Source organism: Papio anubis, chromosome 2 (assembly GCF_008728515.1).
Source record: "Papio anubis isolate 15944 chromosome 2, Panubis1.0, whole genome shotgun sequence".
NCBI classification, from domain to species: Eukaryota; Metazoa; Chordata; class Mammalia; order Primates; family Cercopithecidae; genus Papio; species Papio anubis.
In genome coordinates this window covers 18,754,233-18,773,461 of record NC_044977.1, presented here as the reverse complement: position 1 = coordinate 18,773,461, position 19,229 = coordinate 18,754,233, and the positions used below count along the sequence as shown (strand labels likewise).

Sequence of the window (19,229 nt, the reverse complement as noted above, 5' to 3'; positions counted from 1 at the left end):
CGTATATTCAACACTGAAGATGCTCTTTGGGGGGCTACACAGAAAAAGAGGGAATGCCAGTTTGCTTCAGCAGAATCCCTGAGGGCATTCTGTTTACTACTGCCATTGCTGCTATCCACAACACCCAAATGAAGTGTACCATATATGTGATACTTTGTGCAGTAATGTGTTACTGTCATTTGTATGTATTGGTTGATTAAAATTACCAGAATAAAATTCTGTGCAGAGGCTGTCAGTTTAAAATGTAGCACATACCAGGCACAGTGGCTCACACATGTCTCCTCAACACTTTGGGAGGTTGAGGTGGGAGGATCACTTGAGGCTGGGAGTTCCAGACCAGCCACGTAGTGAGACCCCCATCTTTACCAACAATTTAAATAATTAGTTGGGTGTGGTGGCACACGCCTGTAGTTTTAGCTACTTGGGAGGCTGAGGTGGGAGGATTGCTTGAGACCAGGAACTTGAGGCTGCAGTGAGCTAGGATCTTGCCACTGCACTCTAGCCTGGGTGACAGAGCGAGGAAAAAGAAATGTAAATTATATACTGCCCTGTACTTTGAACATATTTGATTTTTCTGGTATTACAGGACACATTATAGTGGATCCAGCAAGATAAGTGTTTTCTCAGTATTTATTATAATCTAAGCACTTCACATGTAAGTTAAAAGTTCATCTTTTAAGTTGCTCAGTCCAGAAAGTTTAGTGTATCTTTGACTCCTCTTTTTTTCTCAAACTTCATATTCACCTGCCAGTTCTTCTAATATGTATGTACATATACCAGAATCTGACTACATCTTAACAGCTCTACTACTACCACTCTATTTCAGGTTCCAACTTTTACATCAATTATGGCAATAAATTTCTTACCTTTGTTTTTGCCCTCCCTCCCCTTCAGTCTACTCTGAATTCAGTGATCAGTGTGATCTTACTAAATTGAGTTTCATCTCACTCTACCAACTATCCTTATCTCCAAGATGCTCTAGCATTCAGCTTCCCATTACTTATCTGACTTCATCTTTTACTTGTCTACTGTGGTCTCAAACATGCTGAGCACATTTCCACACAGGGCCTTTGATTCCCACCGCCTATTCTCAGACTCAAATACCTCACACCTCACTCCCTCACCTATGTTAGAATTTTACTTAAATGTCATCTTCACAATGATGCCTGATCTGACCACTGTACTTAAAATTGTAACTCCCTAACTTTTTAAAACTTCCTTGTTCTCATTATTTTTCTAAAGTACAATACACATTCTAACACAGTATTTTTTTCTTACTAACATTATCTATTTTCTTCTACCTCCCCCCACTCCACCCAGAGGGTATATTCCCTATAAGAAGGAATTTTTATCTGGTGGTTGTTTGTTTTATCTCTGGTGCCTAGAATAACAACTGGTCATAATACATGCTTATTAAATATATGCTGAATGAATAAATTAACAAACTGCCAGCCCGGGCTCTTTTACTAGGCTTTATTTCACCCATCAATGCAGATATGCTACATATGAAAGGACGTTGTTACTCTACGATAGCTTCTTTTTATTTTATAACAGTCTTATTAAGTTATAATTCACACACCATACAATTCCCCTGTTTAAAATACACAATTCAGGGGGGCTGGCCAAGGTGAACAACTGGAAACAGCTAGTGTGTGCCGCCTTCATGGAAAGAAATAGAAGGGGCAAGTAAATGTAGCACTTCAACTGGAACACCCAGGTACACACACTAGGATTCATCAAGAAAATATCTCTACTCACAGAGAATGGAAAAAACAAAGCAGGAGAACCACCCACTCAGGAACTGGTGACTGGGGACCAGAGCAGGCCCCTAGTTTGCTGCAGCAGTCATGGAAAAGTGGCCAGACTTTCTTACATGGGTCCCCACTCCCGTATCTCCTCACTGGGCAAGTCCTCCAGGCCTGGGTTTCCAGCCTCCCCTCACTGGGGCTTTGGAGCCAGTAGCAGTTCTGCAGCAACCTGGGACAAGAGCTCAGCTGGGGTTTCCATCTTTCCTGTCTTGCAACCCTCACCTTTGCTGTTTCCAGGCTCTGGAGAGTACATGGGACTGAAGGCTGGTCTGAAACCCCCAGCACAGCACTCATCTCACAGAAAAGTGGTCGGACAGTTCTCTATGTAGATCCCGGTCCTCACTTCTCCTCACTGGACAGGGCTACCTGACCTGGGACTCCAGCACAATCACTGTGCCCCACCTGACCAGTTCGATTAGATACAGCCCAGCAGTTAAAGGAACACCCACACAGAGAGATGAGAAAGAGCTAACACAAGAACTTCAGCAATTCAAATGGCCATAGTGTCTTATGTCCTCTTAACGGTTGCACTAGTTCACCAACGAGGGTTCTTAACCCTCGTTGGCTGGGTTGGCTGAAATGACAGAAATAGAATTTAGAATATGCATAGAAATGAAGAGCATCGAGATTCAGGAGAATGGCAAAACCCAATTCAAGGAAACTAAGAATTAACAATAAAACAATACAGGAGCCGACAGATAAAATAGCCAGTACATAAAAGAATCTGACTGACCTGATAGAGCTGAAAAACACTACAAGAATTTCACAACCCAATTGTAAGTTTTAACAGCAGAATAGACCAAGCTGAGGAAAGAATCTTGGAACTTGAAGACTGGCTCTCTGAAATAAGAGAGTCAGACAAAAGAAAGAATGAAAAAGAATGAATAAAACCTCCAAGAAATAAGGGATTATATAAAGAGGCCAAATCTGCAAATCATTGATATCCCTGAATTGGATGGGGAGAAAGCAAACAACTTGGATAACATATTTCAGGATATCATCCATGAAAGCTTCCCCAGCCTCAATAGAGAGGCCAACAGTCAAATTCAGGAAATACAGAGAACCCCTGCATGATTTTACACAAGATCTCCCCAAGACACATAATCAGATTTTCCAACGTCAAAATAAAAGAATGTTAAAGGCAGCTAGAGAGAAAAGGCAGGTAACCAACAAAGGGAACCCCATCAGGCTAGCAGCAGACCTCTCAGCTGAAACCCTGCAAACTGGAAGAGATTGGGGACCTATATTTGACATTCTTAAAGAAAAAAATCTTCAAGAATTTCATAACCAGCCAAACTAAGCTTCCTCAGCAAAAGAGAAAGAAGATCCTTTTCAGATAAGCAAATGCTGAGCAAGTTCATTACCACCAGACCCACCTTCCAAGACATCTTGAAGCTAGCACTAAATATGGAAAAGCAAAACCATTAAAACACCACTAGGAAAATACACTCAAGTACACACACCAGTGACACTATAAAGCAACCACACAAACAAGCCAGCATAATAACCAGCTAACAACACAATGGCAGGATCATATGCACACATATCAATACTAACCTTGAATGTAAATAGCCTAAATGCCCCATTTAAAAAGGCATAGAGTGGCATGCTGAATAAAAAAGCAAGACCCAATGATATGCCATCTTCAAGAGACCCATCTCACATGCAGTGACATCCATAGGCTCAAAATAAAGGGATGGAGGAAAATCTAACAAGCAAATGGAAATCAGAAAAATGCAGGCATTGCAACCCTAATTTCAGAAAAAACAGACTTTAAACCAACAAAGCTCAAAAAAGACAAAGAGAAGGGCATTACATAAGGTAAGGGGTTCAATTCAACAAGAAGACCTAACTATTCTCGATATATGTGCAGTCAACACAGGAGCACCCAGATTCATAAAGCAAGTTCTTAGAAACCTAAAAAGAGACTTAAGCTCCCACACAGTAACAGTGAGAGACTTTAACACTCTACTGACAGTATTAGACAGATCATCTAAGCAGAAAATTAACAAAGATTCAGGACCTAAACTCAACATTGGACCAAATGTATCTGATAGACCTCTACAGAACTCTCCACCCAAAAACACTAGAATATACATTCTTCTGATTGCCACATGACACATACTCTAAAAATGACCACATAATCGGACATAAAACAATCAGCAGATGCAAATAAACCAAAACCTACCAGACACACTCTCAGACCACAGTGCAATTAAAATAAAAATCAAAACTAAAAAAAAACCCTCAAAAACCATACAATTACATGGAAATTAACCTGCTCCAGAATAACTTTGGAGTAAATAATGAAATTAAGGCAAAAATCAAGAAGTTCTTTGAAACTAATGAGAACAAAGATACAACATTCCAGAATCTCTGGGACACAGCTAAGGCATTGTTATGAGGGAAATTTATAGCACTGAATGCCCACATCAAAAAGTTAGATCTCAAATTAACCCAACATCACAACTAAAAGAACTAGAGAAGTAAGAGCAAACCAACCCTAAAGATGGCAGAATACATACAACCAAAATCAGAGCTCAACCTGAAGGAGAGTGTGATGGAGAAAAGCATTCAAAAGATCAGCGAATCAGGGAATTGTGTTTTTGAAAAAAATTAATGATAGGCCAGCTAGATTAATAAAGAAGAGAGAAGGGCCAAGAGCAGTGGCTCATGCCTGTAATCCCAGCACTTTAGAGGCCAAGGTGGGTGGATCACTTGAGGTCAGGAGTTCATGAGGAGCCTGGCCAACATGGTGAAACCCCGTCTCTACTAAAAATACCAAAAAAAAAAAAAAAAATTAGCTGGGCGTGGTGGCATGGGCCTGTAATCCCAGCTCCCCGGAGGCTGAGGTTGCAGTGAGTCAAGATCACACCACTGCACTGCACTGCAGCCTGGGAAACAGAGAAAGACTCCATCTCAAAAAAAAAAAAAAAATTAACATTTGTATACACCAAAAACAGTCAAGCTGAGAGCCAAATCAAGAACACAATCCCATTCACGATTGCCACAAAAAGAATAAAATACCTAGGAATGCAGCTAGCCAGGGAGGTGCATGCTCTCTACAACAAGAATTACAAAACACTGCTCAAAGAAATCGGAGATGACACTAACAAATGGAAAAACATGCCATGCTCATGAATTGGAGAAATCATTATCATAAAAATGGCCACCCTGCCCAAAGCGATTTACAGATTCAGTGAAATTCTTACCAAACTTCCAATGACGTTCTTCACAGAACTAGAAAAAAACTACTTTAGAATGCATATGGAAACAAAAAGGAGCCCAAATAGCCAAGGCAATCTTAAGCAAAAAGAAAAAAGCTGGAGGGATCATATTACCTGACTTCAAGCTGTATTTCAGGGCTATGGTAACCAAAACAGCATGGTACTGGTACAAAAACAGGTACATAAACCAATAGAACAGAATAGAGGGCACAGAAATAAGGCCACATATCTACGACCACCTGATCGCTGACAAAGCTGACAAAAACAAAGAATGGAGAAAGGACTGCCTATTTAATAAATGGTGCTGGGATAACTGGCTAGCCATATGCAAAAGATTGAAGCTGGACCCCTTCCTTACACCATATACAAAAATCAACTCACGACAGATTAAACACTTAAATGTAAATCTCAAAACTATAAAAACCCTGGAAGACAATCTAGGCAATAGCATTCTGGTCATAGGAACTGGCAAAGATTTCATGATGAAGACACCAAAAGCAATCACAGCAAAAGCAAAAATTGACAAATAGGATCTAATTAAGAGCTTCTGTACAGCAAAAGAAACTATCAACAGAATAAACAGACAACCTACAGAATGGGGAGAAGATATTTGCAAAGTGTGAATCTGGCAAAGGCCTGATATCCAACATCGATAAGGAACGTAAACAAATTTACAAGAAAAAAGAAACATTAAAAAGTGGGCAAAGAACATCAACAGACACTTTTCCAAAGAAGACACACATGTGGCCAATAAGCATAAGAAAAAAAGCTCAGTATCATTGATCTTTAGAGAAATACAAATCAAAACCACAATGAGATACCATCTCATACCAATCAGAATGGTTATTATTAAAAAGTAACACAATAACATGCTAATGAGGTCGTGGAGAAAAGGGAACACTTATACACTGTTGGTGGGAGTGTAAATTCAACCATTGTGGAAATGAGTGATGATTGCTGAGAGAGCTAAAAGCAGAGCTGCCATTTGACCTAGTAATCCCATTACTGGGTATATACCCAAAGGAATATAGCACTCATTATGTTCATTGCAGCAGTATTTACAATAGGAAAGACATGGAGTCAACCTAAATGTCCATTAATGGTAAACTGGATAAAGAAAATGTGGTACATATACACTATGGAATACTATGCAGTCATAAAAAAGAATGAGATTATGCCCTTTGCAGGGACATGGATGGAGCTGGAGGCCATTAACCTCACAGGAAGAGAAAACCAAATACCACATGTTCTTTTAAGTGGCAGCTAAATGTAACACATGGACACATAGAGGGGAACAATTGGCACTGGGGCCTACTGGAGGGTAGGAGGAGGGAGAGGAACAGAAACAATAACTGTAGGATGCTAACTAGGCTTAGTACCTAGATGACAAAAGATACAGCAAACCCCCATGACACAAGTTTACCTATATAACAATCCTGTGCATGTACCCCTGAACCCAAAATAAAGTTAAAAGGAAAAATACCTGTTGGGTACTGTGCTCACTCTCTTAGTGGTGGGGTCTGTACCTCAAACCTCAGCACCATGCAGTATGCCTATGTAACCTGCACGTGTACCCCTGTGTCTAAAATAAAAGTTGAAATTAAATAATAAAATATCTGTATATAGAATTCATTAATTTTTCAGTGTATTCAGAGTTGTACAGTCATCACCATAGTCAATTTTAAAATATATTTATCGGCCGGGCGCGGTGGCTCAAGCCTGTAATCCCAGCACTTTGGGAGGCCGAGACGGGCGGATCACGAGGTCAGGAGATGGAGACCATCCTGGCTAACACGGTGAAACCCCGTCTCTACTAAAAAAATACAAAAAACTAGCTGAGCGAGGTGGCGGGCCCCTGTAGTCCCAGCTACTCGGGAGGCTGAGGCAGGAGAATGGCGTGAACCCGGGAGGCGGAGCTTGCAGTGAGCTGAGATCCGGCCACTGCACTCCAGCCTGGGCGACAGAGCGAGACTCCGTCTCAAAAAAAAAAAAACAAAACAAAACAACAACAAAAAAATAAAATATATTTATCACCCTAAAGGAAATTCCTTAGTAGCAGTTATTCCCCATTTCTCTCCTCTTAACCCCCTATGGTCCTAGGAAACCATGTCTACTTTTTATTGCTGTAGATTTGCCTATTCGAGACATTTCATATAAATGTATCATATAGTATATGGTCTTTTGTGACTAGCTTCTTTCACTTAGCATATCTTCAAAGTGTATCCATGTTGTAGCATGAATCAAACTTCATTTCTTTTTATGACCAAGTAATATTCCATTGTATGTATATATACCCCATTTTGTTCATCCATCCATTCATCAGTTGATGAACTTTTGTATACAAATATTGGTGGGACGTAGGTTTTTAATTCTCTTGGGCATATACCTAATAGTGAGATTTCTGGGTCATATGCTAACTCTTGGTTTAGTATTTTAAGGAACTGCCAAACCATTTTCCAAAACAGCTGCACCATTTTACAATTTTACTAGTACTGCGTAAAGACTCCAGTTTCTCCACGTTTTTGCCAGTGCTTGTTATGTCTTTATTTTCGCCATCTAATGGGTGTATGGTGATGTCTCACTGTGATTTTAATTTGCATTTCCCTGATGGCTAATGATGTTGAGCATATTTTTATGTGCCTATTGGCCATTTGTATAGCTTCTTTGGAGAAATGTCTGTTCATATCCATTGTCTGTTTTTAAATTGGTTCCTTTGTCTTTTTAATGCCACATGATGTTATGTATTCTGGATATTAGATACATCTATTTTCATTGACATATCATTTGCAAATGTTTTCTCCCATTCTGTGTGCTTTCTTTCTTAATGGTGTCTTGTGAAGTACAAAAGTTTTTGTTCTTGATGAACTTCCATTTATTTTTATTTGTTCTCTTGTGCTTTTGGTGTTTTATCTAAGAAATCACTGCTTCATCCAGAGTTGTGATATTCTCATATATTTTTTTCTAAAAGTTTTATAGTTTCAGCTCGAGTTTAGATCCACTTTTTTTTGTATGTGGTGTGAGGTATTGGTCCAATTCATTTGTTTGCTTGGTGGATATCCAGTTGTCTCAGCATCATTTGTCTAAAAGATTATTCTTCCCCCCATTGAATTGTCTTGGCACCCTTGTTGAAACTCAGTTGACTATAAATTTGACGGTTTATTTCTAGACTTTCAGTTCTGTTCCTTTGATTATGATAACATACATTGCTATTGAGAGGTGACAATGTGCTAGCAGCCCTCACTCTCAGCGCCTCCTCGGCCTCCAGCCTCGGCGTCCACTCTGGGGGCGCTGGAGGAGCCCTTCAGCCCGCCACGGCACCGTGGGAGCCCCTCTCTGAGCTGGCCGAGGCCGGAGCCTCCTCCCTCTGCTTGCCGGGAGAGATGTGGAGGGAGAGGCGCGGGTGGGAACCCGGGCTGCATGAGTTCCGGCAGGTGCGGGCGCAGGCTTGGTGGGCCCCGCACACGGAGCGGCCGGCCGGCGGGCAGGCAGTGAGAGGCTTAGCACCCGGGCCAGCAGCTGCGGAGGTTGCACCAGGTCCCCCAGCAGTGCCGGCCCGCCGGCGCCACACTCAAATTCTCCTCCGGCCTTAGCTGCTTCCCCAAGGGGCAGAGCCCGGGACCTGCAGCCCGCCATGTCTGAGCTCCTCCCCCTGCGGTGGGCTCTCCCAGTGGCCTGAGCCTCCCCGACAGGCACCGCCCCCTGCTCCGTGGCGCCCAGTCCCATCAACAGCCCAAAGGCTGAGGAGTGCAGGCGCCAATCGGGACTGGCGGGCAGCTCCACCTGCAGCTCAGGTGCAGGATCCACTGGGTGAAGTCAACTGGGCTCCTGAACCAGATGGGGACTTGGAGAACTTTTATATCTAGCTGGAGGATTGTACCTGCACCAATCATTACTCTGTGTCTAGTTCAGGGTTTGTGAATACACCATTTGGTACTCTGTATCTAGCTAACCTAGTGGAGACTTGGGGACTAGCACTCTGTGACTGTGTCTAGCGCAAGGATTGTAAATACACCAATCAGCACTCTGTGTCTAGCTCAAAGTTTGTGAATACACCAATTGGTACTCTGTATCTAGCTAACTCTGTGTCTAGCTAGCTAGCACTCTGTGACTCTGTCTAGCTCAAGGATTGTAAAAGTACCAATCAGCACTCTGTCAAAACGGACTAATCAGCTCTCTGTAAAATGGACCAATCAGCAGGATGTGGGTGGGGCCAGATAAGAATAAAAGCAGGCTGCCCCAGCCAGCGGCAACGCCCTTGGGTCCCCTTCCCCACTGTGGAAGCTTTGTTGTTTTGCTCTTTGCAATAAATCTTGCTGCCGCTCACTCTTTGGGTCCACGCTACCATTAAGAGCTGTAACACTCACCACGAAGGTCTGCAGCTTCACTCTTGAAGCCACTGAGACAAGGAACCCATCGGGAAGAACGAACAACTCCAGACGCGCTGCCTTTAAAAGCTGTAACACTCACCACGAAGGTCTGCAGCTGCACTCCTGACAGCGAGACCACGAACCCACCAGAAGGAAGAAGCTCGAGACACATCAGAACGTCTGAAGAAACAAACTCCGAACACACCATCTTTAAGAACTGTAACGCTCACAGCGAGGGTCTGCGCCTTCATTCTTGAAGTCAGTGAGACCAAGAACCCACCAATTCCGGACACACTATCAGAAATCTCTGGGGCAGATGGATTTTTTTGGAGCTAGGCTGTGTTCTTATTAGCTGGGAGCATTGTAGTAATGACAGGTTTCTGGAAGGCTGTTTACTTGGGAAAAGCTTTTAAGAAAGACATTTTAAAGCTGCTTAATTGCCTGCTTTATTTGATGTTGTTTTCTTTGCCTTTGTAAAGTCATAAAGGTCAAAGTGTATACTTAAGGCTTTCTTTATCTTCAGTCTTCTTGGCTCTCCTTGTAGCTATCCCTTTTGAATTCTTATTTTTCTCCTTTAGAACTCTTTTGAGCTTCCGCGAAATTTGAGAGCAAGTTTAGTGAGTTGCACATTTGCATGGCATAGTTTTGGAGTCTCAGTACTGCATGGACTTACAACCAAAGCCCTGTGCTGATCAAATAATCCATAGTTGACCAGATTTCTGGCATGTGGCTGGAAGGTGATGGGGCCAGCTGGCAATCTTCTTGTGGTTTAAGTGCCATTTTGGACCACACAGTACCTTTCATCCCAGGATATTAATCTTAGAAATTCAACTTCTAATCTTAGAAGTTGGAAATTTTTTTGGTGGAGCAGAAAGTGGAAAATTGATTCTTGTTGATGCTGGGCAAAGATTGACAGGAATAACTAGAGTACCGGTAATTCAATTTGCCTGCTCTTCTGGTTGGTCAACTAGGTGGTAGTGAACCCCTATTTAGACATCTATCCTCTTAAATTCCTAAAGCACAGATTAGCTTAACTGTCATTCAAATGCCTGGTTTATTAATATTTATACAGTTGCCTTGAAAATACCCCTTTCCTACTGGTACAACAGTTATTAAGCTCTAGTTCAAGACACATTTTAGTTGAATAGTAAACACAAAATTTCTTCAGAATTGTAGCATAAAATGATCTGTGCTTGCTGTGGTAACCATTAATTTAACAAATATTTACATACTATTTAGTGTGCTAGGAGCTATCTCCATCAGTATATTGGCCACCCTTGACACAGTTCTTTAATGAAGCATTTATATGTAAAATCTTTTGTGATTGCCTTGGGGTCTTCCTCCAGGTTTACCTCCCTGCGGCTTAGTAAATAACTGGATTTAGCCAAACACGCTAATGATCAAAAACTTTTATTCATCCATTGATTCAATAAATAAGCCTCCTGTATACCATATGCTGTTATTGCTACTGGAAATACAAAGGTGAGGACAAACAGCCTCAGGCTCTGTCCGGGGACTAGGCTTTTATAGAGTGATTTTGCTTATAACCCTATAATTACATCAACAAGTCAGGCTTATGTATTAACATAACCTTTGACAGCACAGAATAGTCATCCGTTTATTAAACAAAACTTAAGTGCCTACTATGTGCTAAAGGAATTTGACTTGTGAAGGTGAGGGACAGCTTCTGTGAGGAAGTGGCAGTGAAGCTGAGCTCTTAGAGAGGAACCAGCTAGACTAAGGAGTAGTGGGAAAGCCTTCCAAGTCAAGAGAGCAACTTGTGCCCTTGGGACTAAAACAAGGTTGGAGTGGCGAGAAGCCAAGGCAGGTACACACAAAACAGCAGAGTAAGACAAGGCCAGCACTTGAAGACTGTGTACACTGTGTTGAAAGCTTTGCTCTCTATCCTAAGAACAGAAGGAAGCCATTGAAATGGTGGGGTTTTTTTGTTTTGTTTTTTGTTTTTTGTTTTTTGTTTTTTAACCAAAACCACTTTTTACATAGCCTATGAACTTAGTCTTAATTAGAGGCAGATTAGCTCTTGCTCAGATGTATTGATTTCTAGGCAGAAAATGTTAAATTTTAGAAGTTTTGTTTCTTTAGAGCAATGCTACTCCAGCTTCACTGTGCTTAAGAAATTACCGAGAGGACTTGTTAAAACAGATTTTTGGGCCCCACCTCCAGAGATTCTGTAAGTCTGGATGGAGTTCAAGAATTTGAATTTCTACTAAATTTCCAGAAGATGCTGATGCACCAGTCCTGTCTCTGGACCAGATTTTAATTAGCAGTTATTAATAGTTAGAGCCATAAAATTAACTCACTTTCTTTGTCATTGTTTTCCTTGTGTGTAAACAGCAGAGGATCATTTTTAGTTATATAATAACCAAGAAATATTTGTGTGTGTGTGTGTGTGTGTGTAGCTGTATTTTACAGAAACCACTTTAAAGCTACAAATTTTACTTATCTATGCATGTTCTAAATATATATATATAAAAATCACATATACATGTGTATATGGTATATGACTTTCTGAGGTGATGTAGTAAACAGTATTGAAGAGACATTGCTCCAAAAATCAAGAAACTTAATATCAGAAAGAAATTGTGATGAACAAAAATTGATAAAGTTTTTAGGACCCCCTTGACAGTGCCATTGAGATTTTTGAAAATTAGAGCAGTACAGTTTGGAATTCTGAGACACTTGGAGTTTCAGCAAGGGAATCCTGTATATTAATGCAATCGGTTTTTTATTTTTGTTTTTCTAGATCTAATTACTTGTTTGGACACTGCATCCAATTTTTTGGAACCTGAGTTCAGGTATGATCATATTTGTGACTTTTTTTTTTTTTTTTTTTTTTTTTTGCTTAAATGTTACTCTTCATTCACTTCTTCATTTTCATTCTGTATACTCTTAGGGTTAATGTATATTGTGTGATACGTATCATTGTTCCGAGACTTCAATAAATTAGAGCTTATTTAAAGCTTATTTAAAGCATAAAGCCATTTAGTTGCATGTTTACATTTTGCTTTTATTGTAGCATTTAGATCTGCAAAATGAAAGTATTTTAATATGCTTTGAAAGTAGAACTAGTTGCTTTTCAAAATCTGGCAAAACTGCTAATAAAAGTTTAAAAGGTATTTATGTTTTTTCAAAAAATTGAAAGAGCATGGTTTTGGCTGTTTAGAATTCTCCGGTGTTGTTACTCAAGTACCATTTCTACTATTTTTCTTCTTTATGCCTTTATGCCTCTAATCGAGTTCCTATTTCTGTTTGCTGGCTGCCATTCACACTGCTGCCAAGCTGTTTTCCAAATACATATCTGACCGTTTCCCTGCTGAAAAGTCTTGAGAAACTACTTGTTATGAGAAAAAACAGTTGTTCCAATTTCCTTAACCTGGTCTTCTGGGTCTTTCACAAGCAGTCCTCAGGCCGTTTTTCCAGTCTCATCTTATGTTCTCCATATTGAAATGACTCTGAGTTATTTACACTGCTCTGAGCTCACAGAGCTTTTACCAGAAAACACTTGCCTCCTCTCTGGTTGGCAGGTCATTCTCATCTTTCAAGAGCCATCTTACTAACTTCCTCCAAACTTACTACCACTTCCCCCAAGAACCTTAATTTTGTCTTCAAGAATGGTTCTGTGTGGGAAGCGGGCCCTCTTCAGCATTTGAGGGGGACCCTGGTCAGCTGGGGTAACTCTGGCATCAGTGTATGGTAGACAGCTCTGGCAGAGGGTCAGCTGCATTCGCGCCACTCTCCAACTCCATGATCTGCCACAAATCCGAGCTCCCATTGTCCCTCTCCAGGGCTGCTGTACTATCGCCTAATGGCGTCCCAGCCTCCACTCATGATTCCTCGCTATTTCTTTTCTTCCCAGGAGCCAGAATCATCTTTTTTAAAAATACTAATCAGATTATGTATGTAAGCTGCCAAAATCCTTTACTGGCTTCCTATTTTTACTTAGAAATATATTCCAGACTCCTCACCATAGCCCACAAGGCTCCTGCATTACCTGCCCATCTGTCCAGTCTTCTCTCTGACTAACTGTAGTTTTGCTCTCTGCCACCTACTCGCACTGCTGTCCTCACTTCCAGACATGCCCCAGGCCGTCCTGCCTCATGCTGTTCTCTTCCCTCTGACAAGTGTGCATTTCCCACCACTTGTTCTAGTGACATCCCTTAACTCACTGCTGAGGCTTCAGTTTCTAAGAGAGCCACTCTGCCACCCCCATTCCCTGACTGGGGGCGGTACAGAGTCCTGTGTAAGAGCACGGACTCCAGAGCCCATTTGCTGCCTGCTAGCTGTGTGAATGGGCATACAGTTCCTTAATTTCCCAGTTCCCTAAAATGAGGACAACACTAGCATCTCCTGCATAGGGGTCTTATATGGATTACCTAAAGCACTTAGGGTGCTACCTGGCAGTTCATTCAGTTTACTGAATTATTTTGTTACTTGTATTAAGTTAGATTTCTTCCGGTTATTTCAGCGTGACTTTTCTTCATAGCAGAATCAAAATCAATTCTTTGTGTAAGTATTGGTTTAATGTCTTCTGCCACTGGGATATAAACTCAGTGAGGACAGGGGCAATATTTGTTTGACTTTTGTAAACCCAGTACCTTGTACCGCCCTACACCCAACAGACAGCATAATAGACATTCAAATAAATGTGTTGGGTGAATGGGTAGCAGCGGGAGTGAATGTACTTCTTTTAATACAGCTTAAATTGGATCAATAGAGGGTTGGTAAAACATATTATGGCATATCCACAGAATAGAATATCATGTAGCTCTTAAATTTGATGAATAGGTCTTATAGTAAAAACGTGTCTACCATTCATTATGAAATAAAATAATCAAGGCAATATGTAATAAGAAAAAAAAAGTTGCAAATGTGTGAGTAAAGACACATTATATATGTATGGATGGAAGAAAGTCTGAAGGGGCTTTTTAGAACTGGTGGTCCTGGCCGGACAGGGTCATTCACGCCTGAATCCCAGCACTTTGGGAGGCTGAGATGGGCGGATCACCTGACGTCAGGAGTTTGAGACCAGCCTGGCCAACATGGTGAAACCTCATCTCTACTAAAAATACAAAAATTAGCCGGGGGTAGTGGTACGCACCTGTAATCCCAGCTACTCGGAAGGCTGAAGCAGGAAAATCTCTGAGACCCAGGAGGCGGAGGTTGCAGTGAGCCAAGAAGGTGCCATTGCACTCCAGCCTGGGCAACAGGAGTGAAACTCCGTGTCAAAAAAAAAGAACTGGTGAGTCTTTCAGGGTAGTGAAATTATGGTATTCACCCTGAACTGAAAAATGTGTCTGTGATATTTTTGGGGGGTTGCTTTTTTCCCTGTAAAATGCAGCATTATGTAACCTTTTGCTTGTTTTCATTTCTCAGTAAGTACTGCCCAGCTGGTTGTCTGCTTCCTTTTGCTGAGATATCTGGAACAATTCCTCATGGATATAGAGATGTAAGCTGGATATAAACTTATTTGAAAATTGTGATATAACTTTATTTTTTTAGAACTCCAGAGTAGTTAGAGGTGTGTTAATTATATATCCTTACCTTTTACTTTTTTAAGACATTTTTTAGTAATATGCATTTTCTATTTTTCTGCTAAAACTGTTGTGTTCCAGTACCAATAATCTATGTTTACGAAGAAACTGCCTAGATTAACTGATTTCTCGAGGAAGTAGAGTGTCTTGTTTATGAATTATTAAGAGAAAATTAAAAACGAATCTTTTCTTTTTCCCTTCCTTAAGTCCTCGCCATTGTGCATGGCTGGTGTGCATGCAGGAGTAGTGTCAAACACGTTGGGTGGCCAAATCAGTGTTGTAATTAGTAAAGGTATCCCATATTATGAAAGTTCTTTGGCTAACAACGTCACATCTGTGGTGTAAGTATATATGCAATTTAAAAAATATATGCTATCTATAATTAGCATTCTGGGTAGCAGTGGGCTAAGAACTAGCTAGATCTCAGCAATATCACTGTTAATGGTGTTCATGAAAGAACGTTTAGGCAGTAAGCACTCACGTTAGCGTGCTCAGTGTCTGTTTTTTGTTTTGTTTTGTTTTGAGACCGTTTCGCTCTTGTTGCCCAGGCTGGAGTGCAGTGGCGTGATCTTGGCTCACTGCAATCTCTGCCTTCCGGTTTCAAGCGATTCTCCTTCCTCAGCCTCCCAAGTAACTGGGATTACAGGTGTGTGCCACCATGCCTGTACAAAATAACTTTGTATTTTTAGTAGAGACGTGGTTTCACCGTGTTGGCCAGGCTGGTCTCGAACTCCTGACTCATGGCCCACCCGCCTCGACCACCCAAAGTGCTGGGATTACAGGCGTGACCCGCCATGCCGGGCCAGTGTCTGCATATTTTGAAGAGTATAGGTGGTGGTGTACTACCTTAGCTTATTGTTCTTCAAAAATGTAGTCCTTTGGAAGAGTAATGTGTTTCTTCTGTCTTTTCTAAGTGTTAAAGTCTACATACGAGTCTAGAAGTTTGTTGCGAGATCCTCATTTATTTTACAGATTGAAAGGCTTAACTACTGTGTTCCTTATAGCACATGGGGATTCAAGATAATTGAAATACTTTAAATATAAATTTAAATTTGACATAAAGTATTACATCATACGCATTATTGTGAATCTTCTTTTCATTCTAAGAGAATATTTTAAGGATGTATTTTCGTGGTATCTATAGTGTTCTACTGTTTTACAAAACGTAGAGTAGGCATCAAAAGCAGAAGTTGAAACATTAAATAGAAATGCAGTGTTAGCAATCTGTTTGTATAAATCTTGTCTCTTAGATATGCTCAGTCTTTCAGACAACACTAAGCCTAATTGAAACCAGCTTTTCTTCAGAGGTCCTAGGCCAATTTTCATTCAGAAGACTCGAGTATCATCCATATCCAGATTGGTATACAACAGGATTCAGCAAACTTGTTCTGTAAAGACCCAGCTAATAAATATTTTAGGCTTTACAGGCCACGTCTCTGTATCTTATTCTTTTTTTGTTTTATTTACAGCTCTTTAACTATTCTTAGCTCACTGCCCATACAAAACAGGCCATGCATGGGCAGTCATTTGCCCATCCCTGGTATAGACTCAACTACCTTCCCTTTTTTTTTTTTTTTCCTAGATTATTTTGTGCAGACCCTTTCATTCCTTTACCATGTTATACCTTTAGAAAGATTTAGTGTGTGTGAATTCTCTCTTTCATGCTTTAAAAAAGAAAACAGGGAAAAATTGCATCCTCTTGTAATGGTTTGCATGTCGGACTAAAGGCAGGAGTGTACACTGAGACTTCTTTCATGAGATGTTGATTTCTTCTTAAAAAAAAAAAAAGAAAAGAAAAGAAAAAGAAATCTATTAGTACCCAACTTTTCTTACATTTATCCCAAAAAACTTGAGCCTCATTATCTGAGAATTAGACCTTTTAGTGTAACATTTGCCACAGAAAAGTGTTAAGAATCCGTTTATTTCATGAAATAAAGTAGTGAGAGATTGACAGTAAACAATGAGTAAATAAATTATGAAAAAGAAGTACATATTAAAGATTACATAGAGAACATTTGCACAATCACATGTGAAACTGGGTGCTAGATACTGGTAGAGAAAGTTGTTTATGCTGATTTCAGAAGTTGTCCTGCTTAGAAATGAGACTTTTTCCCTAGGAACAATATTAGTTGTCTAATTTTTAGCCATACAGTCTTCTTGGTTCTTTTGTTGGGTGGGGAGAACCAAATCAAGAGAAAATGTTTCACTAAATATGCGGCAATCATGTGTTATGTGAGTATCACCAAAAAAAAAACCCTTCTGTCTTTCAGGGGACACTTATCTACAAGTCTTTTTACATTTAAAACAAGTGGTAAGCCTTTTATGGACTTTATAATTTTTTATTTATATAATTAATATTTTTGAACATTGTCAGGCACTGTGTCACTTGCTGATTTATTGTACTTTCTCACTTAGTTGTCATAATAACACCATAAGGTAAGATGGTTATCTAATAATATAATGAATAGAACAAATTGGAAGTTTTATATTTATAGAGAAATGGTCATGTAAGCAAGGAAGGTTCCTTAAGAAAGATGACTTTTGAACTTGTCTAAAGAAGTAATCAATTTGTTCAACAGAAAATATTTACTGAGTGCCTTCTTTATGTGCCAGGCATTGCTCTGGTTCGAGTAATAGAGCAGCATTAAAGTGAACAAGATCCTGCCGTCCTGGAGATTACATTCTAGTAGTGAGAGATTGATGATAAGCAATGAATAAATTATTGTTTATAAATAATATACTGTTTACAATATGATAAAGATGTAGGAAAATAAAGAAGTAGAACTGGACTGAAGTTGGGAAGGGCCTTCCTCCCAGGGAAGGCCTCAGGGAGAAGGTAACATAGGCCAGAAACCTGAAGGAGGTAAAGGAGTGAGTTACTCAGTTATTTGGGAAGAGTGTCCCAGGGAGAAGATAATGTATCTCCATTAAACTAACAGTCATGCTTGGAAATGAGCATGTTTGTAGGTTTCCTAATGATACACAAAGACATATGCCCAAGAAACACTTGCCTAGTTTTGAAATTTCTCTGTTACAGTGTATTATCAGCATAGTGTATGTTAATTAAAGATGGAATAGAAAGTTTTCAGTGAGCAGGTCTACATGCATTTTGAAATTATACCTGGAAACCAAATTTAGTCTTTTCTTTGTTTCAGGTTGTTATGGAACACTGGGGATGGAGTCTGGTGTGATCGCGGATTCTCAAATAACAGCATCATCTGTGCTGGAGTGGACTGACCACACAGGGCAAGAGAACAGTTGGAAACCCGAAAAAGCCAGGCTGAAAAAACCTGGACCGCCTTGGGCTGCTTTTGCCACTGATGAATACCAGTGGTTACAAATAGATTTGAATAAGGAAAAGAAAATAACAGGTTAAAAGATAAAATTTTCTAGAGCAATTTGTAACACTTACTTTATTTGAAAAACTGGTAGACATTAAAATTTTAATTATATAGTTTTATGTGTTTGCACTGATGTTAATATTACTGGAGACACATTTAATGAAACATGGCAGAGAAAAGGAGTTATTTGTGTTGGTCAGGGTTCTCTAAAGGGACACAATGGATAGGACAGATGTATATATAAAAGGGAGTTCATTAAGGTGTATTGACTCACATGATCACGAAGTAAAGTCCCACAGTAGGCCATCTGCAAGCTGAGAAGCAAGGAAGCCATTCCGAGTCCCAAAACCTCAAAAGTAGGGAAGCTGACAGTGCAGCTTTCAGTCTATAGTCAAAGGTCCAAAAGTCCCAAAGCTGAGAACTTGGGAGGGTGATGTTCAAGGGCAGGAGGCATCCAGCATGGGAGAAAGATGCAGGCCGGGAGACTTAAGCCAGTTTAGTCTTTTCACGTTCTTCTGCCTGTTTTTATTCTGGCGGTGCTGATGCTGATTAAATGGTGCCGACCCAGATTGAGGGTGGGTTTGCCTTTCCCAGTCAACTGACTCAGATATTAATCTCCTCTAGCAACACCCTCACAGACATATCCGGGAACAATACTTTTCATCCTTCAATCAAGTGACACTCAGTATTAACCATCGCGGTATTTAATTCGTAACAGCTTTTCGTTTCCATTGTACTGAAACTCTTTTTTAAGGTAGTGTTTCAGTAAAGTGGTCTTGAGACATCTAAAATAACAGTCTCTTACAGTCATTAAGAAAAATTCGTTAAAGGAGTCCATTTTAAATGATGAGATCATCAATTTTCCACATGTGCAGAGTATAAATTTAATTCAGGGGAACTTAGCAAATGGTCAGAATAATTGGTTGGGATTGGT

General features: G+C 40.2%; 1 protein-coding gene across 2 annotated transcripts in view; it reads left to right on the top strand.

Annotated features, from left to right (window-relative positions):
* Positions 1-19,229, top strand: part of DCBLD2 (discoidin, CUB and LCCL domain containing 2) — a 91,668-nt gene that overhangs the window by 52,272 nt on the left and 20,167 nt on the right. For both annotated transcript variants that reach the window (XM_003893848.5, XM_031662957.1), the window contains exons 4-8: positions 12,167-12,218; positions 14,797-14,869; positions 15,162-15,295; positions 17,225-17,265; positions 18,110-18,325. In XM_003893848.5, coding sequence (XP_003893897.4) covers positions 12,167-12,218; positions 14,797-14,869; positions 15,162-15,295; positions 17,225-17,265; positions 18,110-18,325 — 516 coding nt within the window. The remainder of the gene's footprint in view (positions 1-12,166; positions 12,219-14,796; positions 14,870-15,161; positions 15,296-17,224; positions 17,266-18,109; positions 18,326-19,229) is intronic.